The sequence below is a fragment of the Dermochelys coriacea genome, chromosome 2 (genome assembly GCF_009764565.3).
Source record: "Dermochelys coriacea isolate rDerCor1 chromosome 2, rDerCor1.pri.v4, whole genome shotgun sequence".
Lineage (NCBI taxonomy): Eukaryota > Metazoa > Chordata > Testudines > Dermochelyidae > Dermochelys > Dermochelys coriacea.
The window spans coordinates 72,788,712-72,812,346 of NC_050069.1; the positions used below are offsets into that span (position 1 = coordinate 72,788,712).

The 23,635-nt window shown below is 41.1% G+C and overlaps 1 protein-coding gene across 1 annotated transcript in view; it reads left to right on the forward strand.

Annotated features, from left to right (window-relative positions):
• PXDNL (peroxidasin like) overlaps window positions 1–23,635 on the forward strand; it is a 297,645-nt gene that overhangs the window by 89,275 nt on the left and 184,735 nt on the right. The window contains exon 2 of the mRNA XM_038393301.2: window positions 20,801–20,872. Within this exon, the coding sequence (XP_038249229.1) occupies window positions 20,801–20,872 (72 nt within the window). The remainder of the gene's footprint in view (window positions 1–20,800; window positions 20,873–23,635) is intronic.

The window sequence follows — 23,635 nt, forward strand, 5'->3', positions numbered from 1 at the left end:
TAAACAAATGAGCCCGGCCCGGCCCGCCAGCGGGCTTACCCTGGCGGGTCGCATGCCAAAGGTTGCCGATCCCTGGTCTATTGACTTGCTTTCGCAAGAAATTTCAGATTCTATGAACAGGCATTTTCCAACAAAACTCTCCTTTCTGAACAATTCTTCTCCAGAGTCCTCCACTGCTTCTCTCCACCAGCCCCTGGGAACACATGGGCAGGAGATCACTAGCTCCCTTCCCCAAGGGAATGATCTGTTGGTCTGAAAAGGAGGAGGAACAGCAGCAGCCCAGTAGGGGGCATACATAGTTAGACATGCCAAATAGATTTGGAATGTAAGGCATGAGCAGAACTCTGAACTGAAAGTGCAGGGTGAGGGAAGTTAAATGCTGATGTAGGGATTGAAAGATTCTGGAGTGCAGGGAAGAGAGAGACAATTATCACTAAATTAAACACAAGTGGTGGTAATAAAATATCTTAGGAAGGGTTAGAATCAAAACAGAAATACCTGCAGAGTGGGCAGGGTCCAAGAAGGGCAGATTTGGAAAAATTCCCATTGACTTCAGTGGACTTTGGATCAGGCCCTAAGTGAGCAATGATGGAGGATGATGGTTGATACTGTGGGGGCAGAGGGAGATGGTTTATGGGAAATATAAATACAAAGCTATGAACCTTTTGATATTTTAGTGTATATACTGTCAACAAAACTTCAAACACATGATGAGAGTTTCCTGCTACCATTTTTACAGCAGGTTTAATCCTTGCATAGATGAGTTAACGAACATTAGGTCCTCACAAACTTTGACCAAAACCAACCCCCCAAAAAACCAGTAACTCATTCAGGCAGATCAACTTTGTAAGAAGTAGGATGTTAGCAAAGGGTGATACATATTCCCTATGATGGACAGATGTTTTTTTCTTTTCTTAAGAGGACTGTGTCCCTACACTCTAAAGAAGAACTGTAAATCTTTAAATGAAGTTACCTTTCTTGAAAAACAAAAATAAAAATACACTATTCTAATATGATATGAATCTTATTTTCCTCATTCTTTACAATGTGCTTTGAAGTTGTGTGAAATTTTGTATAGATTTCAGTATGTTCTTCATGATCACATTAGCTGTATCCTTTACATTGCCTAGTTTCATAGAATTTAGAGATGGGGAAAGACTAAGTAAATCACACAGTTCATCTCCCTGACAATGGAGAATTGTTCCAAAGAGTATGTGTGTTTCTAATTTACTTTTAGAAGCCCTAAGGAATGGGACATTTGGTGCCCACAGTTTTCCCGTGAGAAACTATTTTATAGGCCAACTTCCTGCAAGGATGTAAATAAATATTTTAAATAAAGTTCATAGTATAGTTTAGTATAGCAGAGGAACTACCAATCCAAGATTTATTTTCCCTTCCCCTCTTCAAAACACAAAATCTTTTATATAATATAGATCCTTGGCATGTGGGTGAGTATTGTGGAAGACTCAAACTTGAGTGAGCTTGCTCCACCCTCCACAAAACTTTGTGTAATCCAAATTATACAGGCTAGTTTGAGCAACCCTTGCTCCTGCTGTTGAGCGTTTATTCACACTAGTCATCTCATAACTTCAGTGGGATGGTGCCTGTTAGTCAGTGGTTCACAGTATGACCCAGGATATTCTAGCATAATTGTTTCAGGGTTAGGGTAAAATCCATGTGCGTTTGGAATGCTCTTCTCGTCATCGTGAATAGGTCGGAATATGAACAAGAGGCTACTAGGCAGCTCTCCAACACTACTTTCTACAAGCCATTACCCTCTGATCCCACTGAGAATTACCAAAAGAAACTACAGCATTTGCTCAAGAAACTCCCTGAAAAAGCACAAGAACAAATCCGCACAGACATACCCCTAGAACCCCAACCTGGGGTATTCTATCTGCTACCCAAGATCCATAAACCTGGAAATCCTGGATGCCCCATCATCTCAGGCATTGGCACCCTGACAGCAGGATTGTCTGGCGATGTAGACTCCCTCCTCAGGCCCTACCTTACCAGCACTCCCAGCTATCTTCGAGACACCACTGACTTCCTGAGGAAACTACAATCCATCAGTGATCTTCCTAAAAACACCATCCTAGCCACTATGGATGTAGAAGCCCTCTACACCAACATTCCACACAAAGATAGACTACAAGCCGTCAGGAACAGTATCCCCGATAATGTCACGGCTAAATTGGTGGCTGAACTTTGTGACTTTGTCCTCATCCATAACTATTTCACATTTGGGGACAATGTATACCTTCAAATCAGCGGCACTGCGATGGGTACCCGCATGGCCCCACAGTATGCCAACATTTTTATGGCTGACTTAGAACAACGCTTCCTCAGCTCTCGTCCCCTAATGCCCCTACTCTACTTGCGCTACATTGATGACATCTTCATCATCTGGACCCATGGAAAAGAAGCTCTTGAGGAATTCCACCATGATTTCAACAATTTCCATCCCACCATCAACCTCAGCCTGGACCAGTCCACACAAGAGATCCACTTCCTGCACACTACGGTGCTAATAAGCGATGGTCACATAAACACCACCCTATATCGGAAACCTACTGATCGCTATTCCTACCTACATGCCTCTAGCTTTCATCCAGATCATACCACATGATCCATTGTCTACAGCCAAGCTTTACAATATAACCGCATTTGCTCCAACCCCTCAGACAGAGACAAACGCCTACAAGATCTCTATCATGCATTCTTACAACTACAATACCCACCTGCTGAAGTGAAGAAACAGATTGACAGAGCCAGAAGAGTACCCAGAAGTTGCCTACTACAGGACAGGCCCAACAAAGAAAATAACAGAACGCCACTAGCCATCACCTTCAGCCCCCAACTAAAACCTCTCCAATGCATCATCAAGGATCTACAACCTATCCTGAAGGACGACCCATCACTCTCGCAGATCTTGGGAGACAGGCCAGTCCTTGCTTATAGACAGCCCCCCAACCTAAAGCAAATACTCACCAGCAACCACACACCACACAACAGAACCACTAACCCAGGAACCTGTCCTTGCAACAAAGCCCGTTGCCAACTCTGTCCACATATCTATTCAGGGGACACCATCATAGGGCCTAATCACATCAGCCACACTATCAGAGGCTCGTTCACCTGCACATCTACCAATGTGATATATGCCATCATGTGCCAGCAATGCCCCTCTGCCATGTACATTGGTCAAACTGGACAGTCTCTACGTAAAAGAATAAATGGACACAAATCAGACGTCAAGGATTATAACATTCAAAAACCAGTCGGAGAACACTTCAATCTCTCCGGTCACTCGATTACAGACCTGATAGTGGCTATCCTTCAACAAAAAAACTTCAAAAACAGACTCCAAGGAGAGACTGCTGAATTGGAATTAATTTGCAAACTGGATACAATTAACTTATACTTGAATAGAGACTGGGAATGGATGAGTCATTACACAAAGTAAAACTATTTTCCCATGTTATTTCTCCCCCCACCCCACCCCACCCCACCCCACCCCACTGTTCCTCAGATGTTCTTGTTAACTGCTGGAATTAGCCTACCTTGCTTGTCACCATGAAAGGTTTTCCTCCTTTCCCCCCCTGCTGCTGGTGATGGCTCATCTTAAGTGATCACTCTCCTTACAGTATATCAGGGTTGGAAGCAACCTCAAGAGTCATCTAGTCCAACTGCCTGCTCAAAGCAGGACCAATCCCCAGTTTTTGCCCCAGATCCCTAAATGGCTTCCTCATAGATTGAACTCACAACCCTGGGTTTAGCAGGCCAATTCTCAAAGCACTGAGCTATCCCTCCTTACAGTGTGTATGATAAAACCCATTGTTTCATGTTCTCTGTGTGTGTATATAAATCTCCCCACTGTATTTTCCACAAAATGCATCCGATGAAGTGAGCTGCAGCTCACGAAAGCTTACGCTCAAATAAATTTGTTAGTCTCTAAGGTGCCACAAGTACTCCTTTTCTTTTTGCGAATACAGACTAACACGGCTGTTACTCTGAAACCTTCTATGGCTTGGAGTCTTCCAAGAAGAGAAGGAAGCAGCAGGAAAAAAACCTTGCAAACTCTCATGATTTTTACTGGGAGTCTCGAGATATCTGGTATCTTTTATTAAAAGCCCTGCTCCTGGAGTCCTGGGGTTAAATGAAAATCTCAACTTTCTTTTTTTAAAAAGTTTTGAGTCCTCAAATTTGTGGAGAAAAGCTTGAAAACATGAACCCTAATGACTTGAAAGCCGGAAAGCAAATACAAGATGAAAAAAAAATTAAATCTTGTGATTTTTAAAATAATCTTATGGTCTTTTTTGGACCTGATGAATTTTTGACTGCTTGAGGTGGACAATATTGAAACAATGGAAAACCTGCTGCATACTGTTACTGAGTATTGTCCTAAAATGTGCAGTGTACAATCAGTTGATGATTGTTCTTCAGAAATAAGTGATGAAAGGATATGTGCTGGATTATTCAACAGTTACTTGCCTTGTATGCTTTATCTGGGTGCAAGCTGAAGGTTGAATGCATGAAGTTTGAATGAATAAGTCCTAGGCGAACTCTTACAGAGAATACTGAAGCAAAGATGATATTATGGGTATTCATGAGAGAGCACGAGGAGGAAACTGTGACTTATGTGGTGGCATATAGGTTCCCTGGCATTCATGTATAAGGTTGTTGTGGTGATTCATTTTCCATGGCTTCTGGAGCTGATAGTTCTGATCATTGTACAGTGGGAGTGACAGTGAAACAGATTTCAAAGCAATAATAAAGGCAAAGGTATATGAACATAGAATTCAGCTTAAACATTTTCGGGGGTCTCTGATCTCCATATGTGCATTCATCCCATTTGTGTCAATGGGTGCTTTGTACATTGGGGAAAGGAAAATAAATCTCTTAACTCTTTCAGATAGAGCAGGGGTGGGCAAACTATGCGCCGTGGGATTGCCCCCCGTGGTGCCGCAGGCCCCGCGCCGCTCTCAGAAGTGGCTGGCACCATGTCCCAGGGGGGTGGGACAGAGAGCTTAATGCATTGCCCTTGCCTCCAGGCACTGCCCCCTGCAGCTCCCATTGGCCAGGAACAGGGAACTTTGGGAATTGGAGCTTTGGGGGAGGTACCTGGAGGTGTAGCAAGTTTAACGTGTGGAACCCTGTGCCCGCCCTTCCCCCAGGGCCATGGTTCCAGCCGCTTCCTGGAGGTGTGGCGTGGGGCCAGGGTAGGCATGCAGGGAGCCTGTCCTGGCCCCAGTACGTGCCACTGCCACCCCGGAGCCGCTTTAGTTAAGCGGCGCCAGGCTGGAGCCTGAAACCCTCCTGCACCCCACCCCCCAACTTCCTGACCTGATCCCCCTGTCACTCCCCGCACTCCCGTGCACCCCAACTCCCTGCCCTGCGCTCCCTCCCTCAGTCTGCACCCCTGCCCTGAGCAACCTCATATACCCCGCACCCCTCCTCTGCCCCAATCCCTTGCCCTGAGCCCGTTCCTGCACACCACACTCCCTCCCATACCCTAACCCCTTGCCCCAACCCTGCATTCAATTTCCCCACTCAGTTTTGGCCCTCAGCCCAAAAGGTTTGCCCACCCCTGATATAGAGGACCAGATGATAACCCTGTCTCCGTAATAGCACAGGGAGGGGTGTTGTATGTCAGCAAGCACAACCCCTACTTGCTCTTATGTCCAGCAATCTTTGCAAGCCAATAGAAAGAGAGAGGTTGGGTTTGGTCATGACCCTGCTATATCCTCATCCCTCCCCACCATTCTACTGTGAATTGGCATGAAGTAGGCCATACCTGCACTTTAACCCTTGTACACATGCACTCAGTGTGCTTTCTTGTGTTTGTGTTTATGACAGGGGTCAATAGGTGGTGCTGACAGGTCACCAGGTGGTGTAGTTACACAAAATCTGACAAGCTATTTTTCTTTGCATGTCAGCAAGTCTTGAGTCTTTGAAGAAATGCTGTGTTGTTGTTAGTTTGTTATGCAACAGTTGTAACACACTAGAGGCAACTGTGGCAGAAGAGAGGCTTTGTCTGTGGTGTTAGTCTGTATATTTGGAGGCAATTTGGGGGATAGCGCAGGTTCCTGGCATTGGTGTCTTGGCTGTGATTTGTGGGAGCGGGTTTGGCTGTGAGATCTTTGTGACTCCCACTGCTCCACCACTGGTGTATATACAGTAAATAAAACAAGTTTCACTATGACTAGTGCATCCAGAGGCAAGCGGCAAAGATGATCAAAGGGATGGGATGGAATGCAAGCCATAAGAGCAAAGCCTGAAGGAACTGGGTATGTTTAGTTTGGAAAAGAGGAGATTAAGGGGGGGACATAAGTTTTCAAATACTTGAAAGACTGCCATAAAAAAGATGAAGAAAAGTTGTTCTCTCTTGCCACAGAGGACAGGACAAGAAAAAAATGGATTCAGACTATAACATAGCAGATTTAGATTAATTCTCAGGAAAAACTTCCTAATTGTTAGAACAGTAGGACAATGGAACAGATTGCCATGGGAGGTTGATGAATATCCTTCACTGGAGAGTTTCAAAAGGAGGCTGAATAGCCATCTGTCCTGGATGGTTTAGACACAACGAATTCTGCATTTTGGCAGAGGGTTTGACTAGATGACCCTTGTGATCCTTTCTAATGCTGTGGTTCTGTGATTCTATATCTCAACTCCATGTCACTGATTTCTCCTCCATGGTGACTGAAGGACAATAGGTTTCTCCTACTGCATGGCAGGAATGGGACCCTGACCTGGGAAGAAGCAGCTCTTTTTTCCCTCGAAGCACTTCCGAGGGACAATCTGTTCCCATAATATTTGCCAATGATTGTTTAAATCTTACTCCTTATGGATAAATAGCTGTGTTTAAAACACCTCTGTTAGTGGCATTACTGCTGAAATTCCAGTTGATATGTCTTTAATGAGTATATGTAAGTGCTGAATACATAACAAGTGGTGCATCCAAATATAAATGTTAAAGTTTTTAGCACTGCTGAATTTTGTTTAGCATTGCTGAATTGGGTCACATGTAGGAATTGTGCTGTGTTGAAAATAAGGTGGTATCACTCAAAACAAGTCTGCTCTACTTCTGTGTTGGCCTGTGCGGAAGATGGGGAAAGAGCAAAACTGGGTCTTTAATCTTACCCCATCCTTCCCTGCACCCTTTTAGGCACATGGTGTAAAATCCTGGCCCTGGCCTACTGAACTGGGACTATAGGGACCTGGGGTTCTGTTTCTGTCTCAGCCACTGTCCTGCTGGATAACCTCAGGCAAATCACGGCACCTCTTTTGCCTCAGTTTCCCCATCTGTAAAATGGGGCTAATGATACTTACCACTTCCATAAAGTATGTTGCAATGTACTGGTAAAAAGCACTATATAAGATCTAGGTGGTATTAGTGGGGCCAGGATTTCACCCCCCAGTACTCCCAGAGACAGAAGGAGTGAGCAGGGACTCCATTTCCCCACAAGTACTCTGGCTATTCTTTTGCAGGGCTACAAAAGTGAAAGAGAAGGGAGGTCTTTGTTCTTATCTTCAACGCACCTGGACAAAGTGTGGCCAGCATTTGGTTCCAATGTCCCTTTATTTGTGAAATACTTAGTTTAAGTTATCTTTAATTAGCTCGTTTTCCTGTAGTTTAAACATTAACCATCCAATTATTGTCATTTCCTTCCTTCATTTTACCATTATTTTCTTTGTATTACTGTTAACCACTGCATGGAGTCTGATTCCTACTGCTGCAGAACTCCAGCTGTTGAATCCATCTTAATAGCATTCACTCAGCATTCCATGCATCACTGATGAAATATATTGCGCTACAAAGTGGTTTCTAGTATACAGTATGATAATTTCCTAATGGCCATTAGATCGACAGTGCTTAAGAGAGAGACTCAAATGCTAGTTTTAGCCTTATTAGAGTTGATGTATTGCTTTTTACAAAATAAGTGCAGATTTCCACAATGTTGGAAGCTAAAGTGTAATTGCTCTGTGATCTAATTATATAGTTATCAGAGATCTTTATAGAAAGGTATTACTCTAGTGGAACCAACCAAGCAGCTCAAATTTCACTTAACGTAATCACTGTCAATTGGATAAAAATATTCTTTGTGCCAGCTACCAAATGTAACGAAGCAGCTAAACTTGTAAAAAAAAAAAAAAAAATAAAATAAAAATAAAAATAAAAATTAAGACTTTAATTCTCTTGTAACTGTTATCGGTCCAGCTGTAGTACAGTAACTGCTGTACTTTTATTCTTTTTCGTAAGGATAGCATTACTTGATATATTTTTATTGAAAACTTCAGATGAATTGCATTTAAGAAAAGTGACATAAAATAACTGCAAGATAGGTAATAAAATCGTTAACGCCTACTTTTGGTCCTTGTGGACTAATAAATCTTAACTTCAAAGCAATTTCCTTGGGCTCCAGGAATGAAACCTGATTGTGACTTCAGAAATAAAGACTATTAATTCCTTATGCATGCAGGGACATGCCTCACAATGCCACATAATTTTAAAAAGCTTATATGTGACAGAGGGGGTTCATTGATCTCACAGAGTGATCTTTAGAGTGGAGACATTTAATAACTAAAGGTCTCCTAAAACACTACATAAAATCAAAGATTGTCAGTTATCTTGTTTTGCAAAATGAAACTGTACCTTGTTTGAGGAGGATTTATATATCAGTTCTGTTCTTCTTAATTTAAGACGTACCCAATCCAAAGACCTAAGGGATACAGTTCCAACACTGCTGTATTATTTCTGTTGAGTGGAATAGGAGTCACACAACAATCTTGCCATCCAAAATGTAGGGCCAGATACTCCATTACTAAATCTGCTTAGCAGGGAATGCTCTTTGTGCAGGGAAACATCTGCTGGTTCAGGGGAACTCTCTGCTGCCTCCTGTTCCAGCTGCCTGTTTACCCTCTTCCCCCACCCCCCACTAGAGAGAGGAAACCTGGCAAGGTAGGCAGATCTTCCACTAATGTAAGGGCTGTGAGAGATCTCTTACAAGTGGTATAGGTTGAAGCTGTTCCCCTGAGGTGGAGCTGTGCAATTCAGAGCCTGGGAGCCACCACTAGCTACTTGATGGTCCCCACCTCTCCCCAAACTGCCTGAGCTCCACTTGGTCACGGTGGAGAATCAGTCTCTTAGAATGTATTTCAGTCTAGAGCTTCTTGAGAAAAATGTGAAAAATAAATTCTACAGTCTTTACAATTATAACCTTTTCCTCCAAAGTTCAGGATTTTAATTCTGCTGTTGTGTGTGTAACCTTTGCTAATTAAAAGCAATTGCCCTCATGAGCAGCGCAGCAAGACACATATACACTGAAATATGTGTTTGATAGTTGAAGTTACAGAGGTCTAGGTTAAAGTAATTGTAATCCCTTTATCTTGAAATACATCAGTCTTATGGCAATATAACAAGCTCTCTAGTTAAGAAGATGGGATTAAGAGGTCACCTTCCTGACTTGTATACAGTCCAGCACTAGTCTCTGAGTTTTAGGAAAAGGATCAGCTCTTATTATCTTTAAACCAAATCACAGCACAATCCTTACTGCCTTACAAGCTTCTCAGTTCCCTTCAGAGCACTCAGTCTATTGGGGTCTCAAATCCTCCATTCTCTCTCCTCTACACTCAAACCCTGGATGCTTCATGCACACACACACACGCACAAACTAAAAATGTGGGGATTTCAATGGGTGATTCGATGTTCTCTTTCTAGTTCTCTTGGTGCATTTCTGTTGTATTCTTTCCCCCCTACCCTTGCATTGCACAGGAGCATGCTCCCCAGTTCATTTGTATTTGATCTCTACAAATAGTGAGATACACCACTCAAACCATTTTAGGTTAGCATAACCATTATACCATTTTAGGTTAGCATAACTGTTTTAAAGTATGACAATCTTAAATTGTTGTCATCAGTTATATTTTTCAGTAAGTCACCACATTATTGCCCATTAGTGCCATCTTCAGACAATGAGTGGGCCTATTATGTATAGCTGCAATAAATGTATAATGTCTAACTTTCAGATGCTTTAAATATCTTGGCAATAGTGTTTGTAATTAGGATATTGAATAGCTCTGGTGTTGGTAACAGGGGAAGCTTTCTGTTTCTCAATCGTTTCAAATGTGTTCCTTGCCTGTAATGAGCACTGTAGCCTATCTGAAATAAGTTTGGAGGTGAAGGGGTTCATGTTCCACTTTTCAGTGGATGGATACCTGCATCTCAAACCCCACCTTTTTCATTAACATTGCTAACAGTGGGGAACTTTTTCCCTTGGTTCCCAGGTGGCTGATCACCATCTCTCACTATACTACTAGGTTGTCTAGGGAGATGAGCGAGAACACCACACCCTCTTTCTACACTATTGTCATTGTGTCAGGCTCTGAAGTGGAGAGAGGAGTCTGGATCGGCCATTCATCATCCTTTTAAAGCAGGGATGGGCAAGCTCATTTTGCCTAATGTTGACCATGCTGAACAACATTCATTTCTGGATAATGAGCCATCCCTTTTACCTGACACAGATAGAGGGTTTGGCCAATTAGGCAATGCTGAAGTGGCCATAATGACTTCAGAAAGGACTCACTTTTCTTTCGTGTTTTTTCAGTAAACACAGTTGAGAGCCTTCCATTTGCAGACTGCTGCTTTCTGACCTTTTCCCCAGTTGCCCTTTCTCAGAAAATGTATTTCAGATGTCATTATGGAAGTGATTAAGATTTTGCATCTCTGATTTTTTAAAAAAAAAACTTGTTGGTGATGCTACCAAACTATGGGAGCAGAAGAAATCATTGTTGTTCAGAAAGCAGTTGGTATTTTTATGAGAGCTGGACATCTGTGTATTCTTGTATCTACTAAATCAGGGCAGATGGGAAACATAGCAATAGAATAATGTTGAAAACTGCAGCAGATATAGCTGATTTCAATTCAGGCTCCTGTCTCTAAGTCCTGAGAGAGATTTCCTGGGAGATCCCTAGCAAATACATACCTGCAATTTAACCTAACCAGATGCCCTTGTTCCACAAAGATGCCCTTGAAAGAGATTGCATTTAATTATATAGAACAAGCCTCTTAGGAATAACTCTTTTATAGCTGGTGTAAATGTTCAGTGGTGTGAGCTCTGGGAATTCACTGCACTATTTCCATTAGCGGTAATAGCCTACTTCCTTCCACACCCTCTACTTAAGATATATCAGACTAAGAAAAGATCCATCTGTCCAGTACACTTTTCCAATACAAGAAAAAGTGGAACTTGTTATAATATTGTCCCAGAATAATTACTGACACAACCATTCCATGAGGATAGATGTAGCAACACGTGGTTCTATAATCCACAACTATGCATAACGCTAACGCTTTGCACTCCCGGGGGTACGTGCCGGGCTCCATGGAAGCAGCTCCTACAAAGGTTCACTCGGAGGATCTGGCTCTTGTATAGCACCTTCAATTTGAGGATTTCAAAGGCGCAGATCCCCAAAGGGATGTCATTTAAATCCCAGATTTAGGTGCTACTGGAATCCACAAAACCCCCACTTGGCAGATGCTTAACACTCCATTTTTACATTGTAAAAAGCCCTTACATGCCTAAAAGTCTCTCTCTGTGGGCATGCACCCTGCTGGCCTCTGGTCAGGTAGGACATGCCTATGCCTCAGCACAATCCTCACACCAGGAGAACCTAGGCATTGCCCTGCCTGTCTTTCCTGCAGGGCACAATCGGGATAGGTATTCTTGGAGCACGCCTCCAAATACATAGGAGAGGAGGAGGCGTCCCTTGTTACCCTTAGCCCAGGAGCTAGGGAACTCACTCAGGAGCTGGGAGTTCCCAGTTAAGTGTCCCCCTGTGCCTGATGAGAAGAATTAAAGAAGGGTTCTCCTCTTCACAGGTGAGTGCTCTAACCACTGGACTGGGTATGGGCCTCCTTCAGCCTCTCATGTTGAAGTTTTTCCACTTTGTATTAATTATGCATTGAGCCAGAGAAACTGAGAATGATTTTATAGTGCTGTGGTTAGGGCATCCCCTACTGACTAGCATACACACTTCCTAGTCTAATGTTCTGGATTTTGTGGATTTCATTTTCAGGTGCCTGTCTCTCCCTATAACAGTGGTTCTCAAACTATTGTACTGGTGACCCCTTTCACATAGCAAGACTCTGAGTGTGATCCCCTTTTTCATATATTTAACACCATTATATATGTTGGAGGCAAAGTGGGGTGTAGGCTGACAGCTCGTGTCCCCCCATGTAATAACCTCATGACCCCCTCATGTTTGAGAACTGCTGCCCTATAGGGAGCCTAGGTGCCTAACCCAGGGTTTATGGATTCCACTGGGTGGCTTGGCATTACAAGACATAACTCACTTTGTGGATCTATGCCACAGTGCTTTACAAATGGGAGGGTGCTGTCATATGAAAGGGAAACTGTTTTACAGGGAATTACTGTGACATGCATTTATCAGCTGCTACCAATATTTCAGCAAGGCACTGCCATTGAAAAGTCTTGCTGGCTTACAAGTGCAAGACTGGGGAATCTATTCATTTTGTTTTCTCATTTAAAAAATGTTTTTTTTTCTTTCCTATTAACCACATCCAAAAAGGGAAGCAAATCCACTTGGCAATCAAATGTATGTTAAGCTGCATGAAGCCACAAGTTGCTGAAAATGATGATACTTCTTTCTGGAAATATATACAGAGTGTATTTCTGCTAGCATAGCATAGAGTTCAGCTTGGGTAATGTGAAAGGGAGAGGAGTGTCTGGGAGAGTATCTTGCCTCAGCAAATTTTTGGGTGTGATGTGGCCTATTCTGAAGGCAAACAGTTTTTCAGAAGAATGTTTATGACTTCCATGGATAAGCAAGCTCTGCAAGAAATCATTTAGTAGTCTCCAGAGGAGGAGTGGACTCCGTTAGGGGAATGAAGAATTTCCCACTCCTCCCTTCACTTCGGTATCAGGAGCCCTCTCCAGCATATCACTAACTTTCTCAAGACTACACAGCAAGCCAGTGGCAGAGCCAGGAGTAATGAGGTCCTGCAAAATGTAAAACAAAATGCTGCCAAAATTGCAAATTCCCAGTTTCCTGTAAAGGGTTGGGTTAACTCAGATAAAGTACCCCTTCCCTAGTCCTTCTCCTTGACCTTCAAGATCTGCTGAAATCCATCTCATCTGGTCTAATATCTGTTGGGCCAACTGATGTCCCCAAAGCTTGCAAATGTTGGAGCTTTCTTGGGGTTAAAGATGTGAAATGATGCTTTTGAGAGAATGTGTGTGATGGGGAAATCCCTGAATATGGCAGCCAGCCAGAATCCAATTGAAATAGCACCAGACTTGAAACTCCCCATAATCACCTCAATTAGGAGTCCAGCTGGGGAGTGGGAGTTGGGATCTGGGTCAGAAGGAGGTAGTTGGTCACTTGGGATTTGTGAAGAGGGATTTTTGAGGCTGGAGGACATTTTGGGAATATGTGAGATCAGGAGTTTTGAATCCAGGGGAAGAATAAGTGGAAAGGAGAAAATTTAGTTGAATTGGAGTGGGGACAGAGATACAGAAATCTTAAAAATGAAGGTAAATTTGAGTAAGCATCCAGACTTTTTCAAACTTAACCGCTAAACTTTTTCAGTCATAAAAAAGTGGGTGGTCCTTGCAGAAGAAAGGTTTTTGTTTTAGTGCTTCATTCTTTCTCGTGGTAGAGCTGGAGCCATTAAAGACATAAATAAGGTGGTAGTCTAAATCTTTCCTGACAGTATTTCTTGTATATTGCACACTTCACAAGTCTTGTCTTCCAGTGAGCAACCTGATGGCTGTCAAAATATATTTTTAATATTTAACCATGTTGCATTGGTATGTAATATATGCAAGATCAAAACTATAATCAAAAGGGTCCCTGAGGCTGAATGATGTTAGCCCTACCATATATCATCTCTCAACAGAGCTATAAGGGACAGATGTGATAGTTGAATCATAAAACATAATTGCAGAGAAGTGATGTTATGAAAAGAACAAAGGTTTCACAAAGGCTGTTGCCATAAAGACCTAGATTAATTCTTAAGTAGTCCTATGCAAGGCATTCTGCAGCATTTAGAGTAACAAATGGTAGTGGTGAATAGATTGCTAACTCATGCTAATTGCTTTTGACAAACATAATTTTCTAACACCCAAACTAATCATATATGATGAATACCATGAGCAGAGCAGCAAGGTTACAATGCCCGGATGTTGAAAGGCTACCAACTTAACTGACAGCTTCATTATTCTTCTTCCCATGATCAAGTCTTTGTTCTTTTTATCTACCTCAGAGGTAGAGTAATTGAATAATATGAGAACTATTGACATGGTTTAGAAGCGTTGCTTGTTTTTAACACTAAAATCCTCAAAGCAGTCCAAGCATAGATCATAGATTAAGCCAGTCCTAAATCTTTTTAGAACTCTGCAAAAAACAGTTTTCAAGTTTTCCGTGGCCTTGTTGTGGTACCTGTGGCACAGCAGTTAGTAGTATTTTGGGCTGTGCGCTGAATTGGAACTACAGTGTGCACATAAAATATTTGTTCTTTCGTATTGTGTGACTAGAAATACAGAATGTATTAAATTTGTTCTGAAACATAGCCTCCTTGTGTACTTGTTCAAGTTTTTGTTTGGGTGCTCCGATCTCTAGGATGACAGCTGGAGACTGTGGAGACTAGGGTTGAAATTTCTGCTCTGCTCACAGACTTCCTTTTGGATCTTGGGCATATCACATAGTTTCTCTGTACCTCAGTACCTCATCTTTTAAAATGGAGATAACTGTACTCTAATGGTATTGTGAGGATAAATTCTCTGAATACTTTGTGCATTTTTATAATAGTAAGAAAGTATTTAATACATATTTAGTTTAATTAATGGGATTTAGAGTTGCAAGCATGTAGAAGACAGCACCATATGACCAAACAGGTTTGTGGTCCACTGTTAAGTGCTCTGTGAACCATAAGAAGCTCATAGTCCACGGTTTGGGAATTGCTGTCTTATAGAACATAGTAATTACTTAAAGAGATTAATTTATTTAATGTTAAATGCACTTCTGCTGCTCTTTAAATCATTAACATTTATTTGAAAAATGGTAAATAACTTTTGTGAAAAGATTCAGATTTGTTCAGTTTTTGCCACGAGGTTGGGGATAGGGAATGAAAACTGAAATATTTTCAGCTTTCAGTTTTTTCTACACTGGCACTTTTGTCGGCAAATCCTAAGTGATAGAACCCTGGTATTCTGTTGCTTGATAAGTCAATGCGTGTCTCCCCCCTCCCCCCGTTCTCCCCTGCATTTAACTTGTATCGGACCAGGATCAAACCCTTGGAGTAGAAGTTCCTTAGTTCCATCTGCAGTACTGGCAGACCAGGTGCCAGCTCATGCCAAGGTCCCCATGCCTCAACTGAAAACTGCTCAAAACACAGGTGGAATCATCGTGGCTCTCCTGTGTGTTAATATTGTCAAAATAGGTCTTAGAATTATAAGAATGTATTTAGGGTTTAGATTCAGTTTGTGAATTGCTGAATGTGTTAATCTCACCTATAATATATATATCCCTGATTGGAAGATAATATTTGAGCAGTTGTATTGTAAGCCTCTGTGACGATGTAAATTACCAGACAAGAGAGAGACATTAACTAGTGTAAAGTGCCAATCTGCAACAGAAGGTGTTATGTCCTGCACAAAGGGAAAGGTCCATCAACACTAGACAGATTATTGTGGGACAACACAGAGGACAAAAGAGTCAGTTGTCCTGCTTCCCCACCCCCTCCCAAGATGAATCATGCAAGTGAATTCTTCCCATCAGCTGAGTTTGCAGTTCACAGTACATGGCAGGTGGGGAATAAAAACCCCAAGAGGAAGGAACTGACTATCTCTGTCCTGCTTAGGCTCTGGGGGCAAGGTTTCTAGGCATAAGCAAGGGGTGCCCAGCTGCTCAGCCTGGGTTAGCCCTAACAGACATATAGGGCTTGCTTAATACAGAGGCTTCTATTGATTTTTGAAATTTAAGATTGTAACTCATTTATTTGTGTGTGTGTATGTTTACTCTGCTTTAACCTTTTCAATAGCTCATTTCCTTTTCCTATTTAATAAATCATCCGATAATTTATTAGAGGATTGGCTACAAAAATAGTCTTTTGTATGAAATCTAAGGTGCAGTTGACTAGGGTATGTGACTGGTCCTTTTGGACTGAGACTAACCTGACTATTGCTATGACTTTTGGTGTAAGGCACCATCTGTCACAAAAGGCATGCTCACCTGAGTGGTGAGACAGATTGGAGTACTCAAGTGGACTGTCTGTGACTCCATGTTAAGGCTGTTACAGTGCCTGAGGAGTTTACAGTTGATAACTGGTTGGTGAAATCTGGATATAGAACTCTCAGCCAATTTGGGGTTTGTGTCCTGCTTCTTACCAGTCAGCCTTGAGGTTGGTAATCATGCTCCTCAGTCACTTCAGACAGCTTGACACCATTCTTGCTTTATTTTATCGAACTCTGACAGTGGACTTGATGATAACACTTAGCAATTTAGATCTGTAAATCTCAATGTACTTTACAATGTGACGTGAATTATTATTATCCCCACTCAGCATATGAGAGAACTAAAGCACAGAGAGGTTGTGATTTAACCAAGGTCATATCGAGTCAATGTCAGAGCTGCAGAGAGCTCAGCCTCCTGATTTCCAGTCCAGTACTACATTTATGGCATCACACTGCCTCACCTGCATCCCGGCAAAACCAAGAAACCATGGTTTATGGTAGAGCTGATGACTCTGAAGTCTCAGAGAGTAGGAAATCATTACAATAGTGAAAGGATAAGATTTGAACCAAACACTGAAAGAAACAAAGCATAATGCTGGTGGTCTGAGTTGGCATGGGGAGGATCTGAATTTCAGTGCCAATTTCACGCTCAACTTTCTTCTATTAGAAAGCCCTAACAATATTTCAGAGGGATAGAGCTCAGTTCTTACTAGGGGGTCCTCACACTGCTCTGACAGCACCTCTTTCTCAGAAGCAGCTGTTTTGTTTGAGGGAGGGAGGCTCAGATTTGTTGCATAAGCTGGTCTTTATTTGACTGACTAACATGTAGCCTTCCTATGGCTAAAATGACAGAAAGGTTTTACATGATATTTTATGTAAGGGGCAGATAGAGGGATAAAATGGAGAATGCTCTGAGGGTGAGAAGTGCAAAGAAATCTTATGTCTCTTACCAACTTCTAAGTAAAAAAGATTGTATAAACAATACAGATTTCTTAAATCATTCTTGTCTCCTGAAACTGACAAATTGAGGACTTCACTGAGAATGGAAAATGAAGCTGTCCTTTGAGTCGGAGAGATTTATTTTACCAAATGTGTTTCAGATTAAGTACTTACTGAATTTGTACAAGACATCACTTCCACGTATGCAAAGCTGATGTGTTTCTTCATGGATCATGGCAAAAAAAATGATTTAATATGAAATGAATATGGAGTTTCCTTGCTAAAATCTCATTGCCTCTCCCAGCTGGCAGAGAGGTGGCTGTGTATTCGCCTTTGCTTGAGAGATAGTGGGAAGAAGAAATAGCAACCTTGGTGGCCAGCCTAAGGGGTGAAGCGGACATCTTGAAAGGGATTATCCATTAGTCCTCCTTAGCCAGAGGTTGAGGGATGAGAGGCAGGAGTGTCCTTTGTGAGAGAAGAGTGCACATTTGTGGAATAAGCAGTCTTTTATTTGACTGACTTCATAAAATGTCATGTATTTGAAAGGATGAATACTCTGCAGTGATATATCCTGGAAATGGCTGGCTATTGCAAACTAAAGAAAGTAGAAAGCTTTAGGCTGAAATATTTTTTATCTAGAATCTTGTATCCATGAAAGGTTTAATTTTCCTTTTTAGATTAGCATTTTGCAATGAAAACTAGAGCTAATGTAACAAGGCACAGCTTTAGAATGTTATAACTATATGTACATTTTTATGGGCTTTCCAGCTACCATATATTCTCCTGCGGCAAATAAACGTGAAGCAATCATCTAAATATTTCACTTACGCAAAAAGGATATTTGCATGAGCTTCATAAACTCTGACAAATACAAAGATGCTAACTACAAATGTTTAGAAACAGTGTAAGCTACTGTCTTTTTTTTACAGAAGGGCGCTCACACTGCCAACTGATTAGGACCAACCAGATCTGTCAGAAGTCTGTAGATGTTAGCTATTCCAGTAGCAGTTGGATAATGGGAAGATCTTTCGAATGACTACATTTTTGTATATGAGGAACAAATAGAAGGGAAATTGGTATCACTTTTCTTTGCCTTTTAATAAATGAGTTGGAATCCTCTTCCAGGGTGTACTATATCCTAGAGGAAAGTCGGAGACATTGGTTGATGTGAGGAAAATGTAAAATGAACATGTACAATTGTTAGATGGTGTTAGCTAATTATTAACATTCCCTGAGAGACAAGTATAGTGTATGAATAAATGCAAGGCAATTCAAAACAGTATAAACTACAGGCTTAGGGGAGTACTTGAGTTTTTAATACAATAAGCATACTGTCTGCAAAAATCTAGATTTTTAAATGCACTCAGGTTATGGCACAAACTAACAAAAGCCAAAATATTCAAAGTTAAGTCTACTGTCATAATGATATTCCTTGGAGTTAGGGAATAAGAGGCATGATTTAGTGACCTTACTTCTTCCCTAAGAGGCACAGATGAAGCATCAGAGGGGAAAATTTTGTCCATAATTCTCGATGTACAAATATACATTTAATCCATTAAAGGGAGTTTACTTTGTTTTTCTAGCGTATGGTTTAGGTGTGATTGTGTCACTAAAATAGCAACAGCCCCAGTTGTATCTCACTGTAACAAGTTAGTAGTGATTGTTTTGGGAAGAGTTGTTGGAACATGGAGAAGACAATGCATTGGCTGAGAACCAGTCGGTTGGCTTATCTATATGTCCATGCTATAGGTGTTTGTTGAGCCATTGTATTGTACAACAAAAGAGAGAAAACAGTCTTGTAGCTTTTAACAAAATGTTTATGTGCATCAAAGGCAATTTTTTTTTATTTATTGATAAGTGAATCTTGGCATTCTGAATTTCATTAAATGCAGTAAGTAGAGAAAACACAAGTTGAAAGTTTGGATTGATAACTGGAATTACTCACAAAGGAAACCTCCTCTTTGAAACTCTCTCCAATCCAAAGTACACCTAGATTTCTTATCACAAGTTGAAATGAAATGTCATATAATTAATTGCATATTTTGTTACACCACTTTTTAAGGTTGGGAATATGCAAAAAAGTGTTTGTGGACAGAAAATGGGAGTACTCATGAAATATTAAGATGGCTAAAATGACTATTAAAATATATAGGACTTTTTCAACATTTATCCAGGAGAATTTACAGTATCTGTAGTTTAACAGGGGGTTGAGAAAAACCCTAGCATTTGCAATGTTGCATATTTTCTTGCCTCCAGGAAAAGATTTGCTGTGCCCAGTCATTGAGAACTGGGCCATATTTAGGGCTTGTCAAGGAGTTGGCTGAGAAGACTCTCTTGAGACTTAACAGCCCGCACGGTAGCAGCCAAGTAAAGAGCTCGCCCCTATGAAAAATATAAAGAATGAACACTAAGAAAATGAGAGACCCAGATATAACCCCTCTTTTGAGGGGATAACTCCCTTACGGAGCTATTCAATTTCTGTTTTCGTGCTCAGTTTGAGCCTTTTTTCTAATCCTCTAGGCTGCTCATACATCAAGCTGATATTCAGAGTAGGAAGAAGTAAATATGTGAGGTGATTAGTGTTAAGGAAAAAGTATGGGTATGACTTTTTGGGGAGCAGTATAAACCAAACATTTTAGAATCTAGGTACATTAAATTCATCCATCCATTTGCAATTCCCCTTAATCACTTTGGCATTTGAACTTTGTATTTTTATTGTAAACCAGAAATCTCCTTTACAAATTAACCCAAAATGTTCTCCTTCAAACTAAATTAGAGTTAAAATGAGACACCTTGGAGCTTATTCAACACCACAGACATTTCTTGTAACCAGAAGCGGCTGTTTCAGCAGGTTTTTTAGTAATTTCAGTCTAATAACTAGTATGGAATCATGAGTCTTCTGCTGAACTGAGCTGATGGGTAACCATAATGAATGGTGATCTCTCGAAAGAAAATCTAATAGAGTTTGCCAACAGATACATGCAACTTTCTGTTTTCAGTTCTTTATTTTGTGTGTGTGTGTAGTTTGAACCGCAGTTGCCAGTATACATACAGTATAAGTATTCCATGCTTTCTTTTGTAATCTCTAAGAAACTGTCACAGAAGCTATGATAAATTCATTTGCTGTGTTAAACAGCAGGTGGCCCGTGCGATGGCCTAAACCGATAGGCATATGGTGAGGTTGAGTCATGTTGTCCTTAACTTCTCCTGGTAAGGATTGCCCAGCTTCAGCTGAATTATTTCTGAAGAGTGTAATATTAAATGGATTTATGTTTGCAAATGGTACCATGGCAGTAGCTCGGCCCCTCCATTTAAGTTCCTGTAAAGGGACAGGGTCTTCACTCAATGAAGAGTAGAAAGCTGGTATGGAGGCAGTGATCTGAAAGGCCACTATGTATGTCGGCATGGGATTACTGTCAGCTGCCATTGCTTCTCCCTTTGTTCTCTATTTACTGTAACTCTGTGATCTGTCACATGCATAAGAGAAGCGTGTGGAGATGCATTGGTTTCACATATTAAAATTAACCCCCCCCCAAACACTTAGCAGTGACGGGAAGGAAGTCAGAATGATTAATTTAAATGTCCTATCCTTTCTTTTCCAGGGATTTGCGGTTTAACAGAATACGAGAAATCCCAGCAGGCACGTTTAAGAAATTGAAGCATCTGAACACCCTGTAAGTCTCTGTGATTTGCCACTGGCATTCTGTCTGTGGACTGCACAGTAATCAGCATTTTTATTCACATGCTGCAGATATAGGGTTGAACTGGTCACATTTCTTGTTGCAAATATTATTCCATTTGTCAATTATTTGTAAATCAATCCTGCTGTCTGCAAATATATTATTTGTTGTTTGTAGGTATTTAGAAAGTAGATTGGACAAATCTTTTTCATCATATGGGAAGCATGAACTTTTTATGCTTCTTTTTTCATGGTAAAAAGAAAAGGAGTACTTGTGGCACCTTCGAGACTAACAAATTTATTAGAGCATAAGCTTTCGTGAGCTACAGCTCACTTCATCCGATGAAGTGAGCTGTAGCTCACGAAAGCTTATGCTCTAATAAATTTGTTAGTCTCTAAGGTGCCACAAGTACTCCTTTTCTTTTTGCGAATACAGACTAACACGGCTGCTACTCTGAAACCTGTGATTTTTTCATGGTGTTTGACGGGTTATTTAAATCACACTATTATTGCTGAGGTTATATGTGAGGACATGCCCAATGTGGTATAGATAGAAATACAGTCATCACCACAATGAATTTCCAGTCTAAACAGGATGTTGCTTTTGTACCCTTAGTAGATGTCTGAAACTTGTTAGGTAACAGGGTAATGAAAGACTAATAGCCTATAATGAATAGCATGCTTCTGGTACAGATTTTCAGATGAATACTCCCATTGTTCTAAAGTCTGGGAAACTTTTGGATTCACATACATTTTCCAAAATAACAGGCATTCCGTCTGAATATGCACAAATAATTTTACACCGTAAACACCAGCAAAGTGAAGATGACTGCTTTTATTTTTGATTCTGTGTTTTCGTTATTCAGCATACAGAGACAAATCTTGCTCCATCCTCTGTAGCTCTTTTGCAGTGGATTTGGGACCCAGTTCCAAGAAATTTAGACAAATGCCAAATTTTGAGCATGCAATTATTCCCATTGGTTCCAATGTCTGTGACTACTCAGATGCTTAAAGCTAGACACATGCTGAATCAAGGACATGTTGCTCTTGTATTTTGTGGAGAGAAATGGCTGTAGGTTATGCACAAGGTTCTTTTGAAGACAGAGTGTAAGAAATAATTTTAAATTGTAGTTGCCAAAGTACACAGGAATCTTAATTCAGAAAATTAATTTAAATTGACTTGGATTTGAGTCCCATCATATGGATTGAGAACTGGTGGAAAGACCATAAATAAAGGGTAATGAAGTTAAATGGCAATGTACTGAGGTGAAGAGAAGTGACCCCTGAGTTCTGCAGGGACTGGTGTTAAACCCAGTCTCTCTCTTTCTTTCTTTTTTTTTTTTTTTTTTTAACATCTCTATTAATGATCTGGGAAGAGGGGTGTGTGTGTGTGTGTGTGTGTGTGTGTGTGTGTGTGTGTGTGTGTGTTGGGGTGGAGGAGAGGCGGTCAAGCATGTACATTACAATCATAGATTATTCTAAATTGGGAAAGCAGGATATGCATTGAAATTTAGGCTGGAAAGTACAAGAGAACATAGCTAGAGAAAGTAACCTGAAGCCCAGAGTTTTGGTGGAATGGGACTACTTGCAAATCAGTAATGCAGAAAAGCAGCTAAGGTTGATAGTGGACACAAAGTGAGATGTAAAAGTGAAATAAGATATGGAAAAAGGGGCAAAATAAGTAATGTCTGGGATTAGAGATGTAGAGAAATAACACACCATCAAGTTGATGGTAGTAGCTCTATGCACTGCAATGGGGAAACTTCTAGAATGCTGGGCTCTTGTAACAGGGCGGTCTGCCCATTGAAGGGGCAGGGACCTGGGGCCAGCCAGTCAGCCCTGTTCATTAGCCCGACACAGCTGAGAAATAGATAGGTGTTCCCTCCAAAGGGACAGGCTGTCAGCAAGGAGAGGGGAATGGGAAGAAGAAAGGTCCCTAGAAGGGGCTGCCAGAATCTCCCATGAGAGGGAAGCTTCTGGGAAAAAGGACCTCCTGGAAGGCAGTTCAAAGAGCAGGGAAGGACTCTGCAAGGCCTGGGAGTTAGGGGCACAGAGCATGCAGAAGGGGCCCAAGGAGGGGGTTGAATTTAGATTTTTGTGTGTGTTTAGTAAAAGACCTGGTGTGGAAATTGAAGGTTGACACAGAGGAGCTGTGGTGGTGGAAGCGGTGGAAGATCCTCTGTTTGATTTCTAGTCCATTAGATGTTGTCTGGTTTGGACTTTCAGTACTTTGTCTAAGGACTTGTAAAAAAAATGAGCCCTACAAGGGTGTTATGGAAACAAGGAGTTTGTGAAGTGTCTGTTCAAGAACCTAAGGAGGGTGTGAAAGGAGGCAGAGAGCTGCAATGCTAGGTCTGGCCACAAGTGGGAGTTCCAGGCAGTGAATTGTGTAAGAGAAATGTCTTAAAGATGACAAATTAGGAATTCTGCTACAAAAGCGATGAAGTATCTGGAAGAATTGACTCATGAAGAAAGGTTCAAACTGTTGCATGCATTTAACTTGGCCAAATGATTACAGTGGGCCCAAACGTGCAGTCACTGCACATATTTAGTTCCCACTAAGCATTTCATTCACTAGGTATTCTTTGCCTTTACTTTTATATATTTTCTTTATGTAACTATTTGGTATCTACAAACTATCTTTTCCTTCACTGCCTTACTGTAGGCATGCTTTTTTCTATTGTAGTCTCAAAAAATTTATAAGAAAATATTTTAAAAAATCCTGTTGGTTTTCATGTAAATTAAGAGCAAGGTTCTT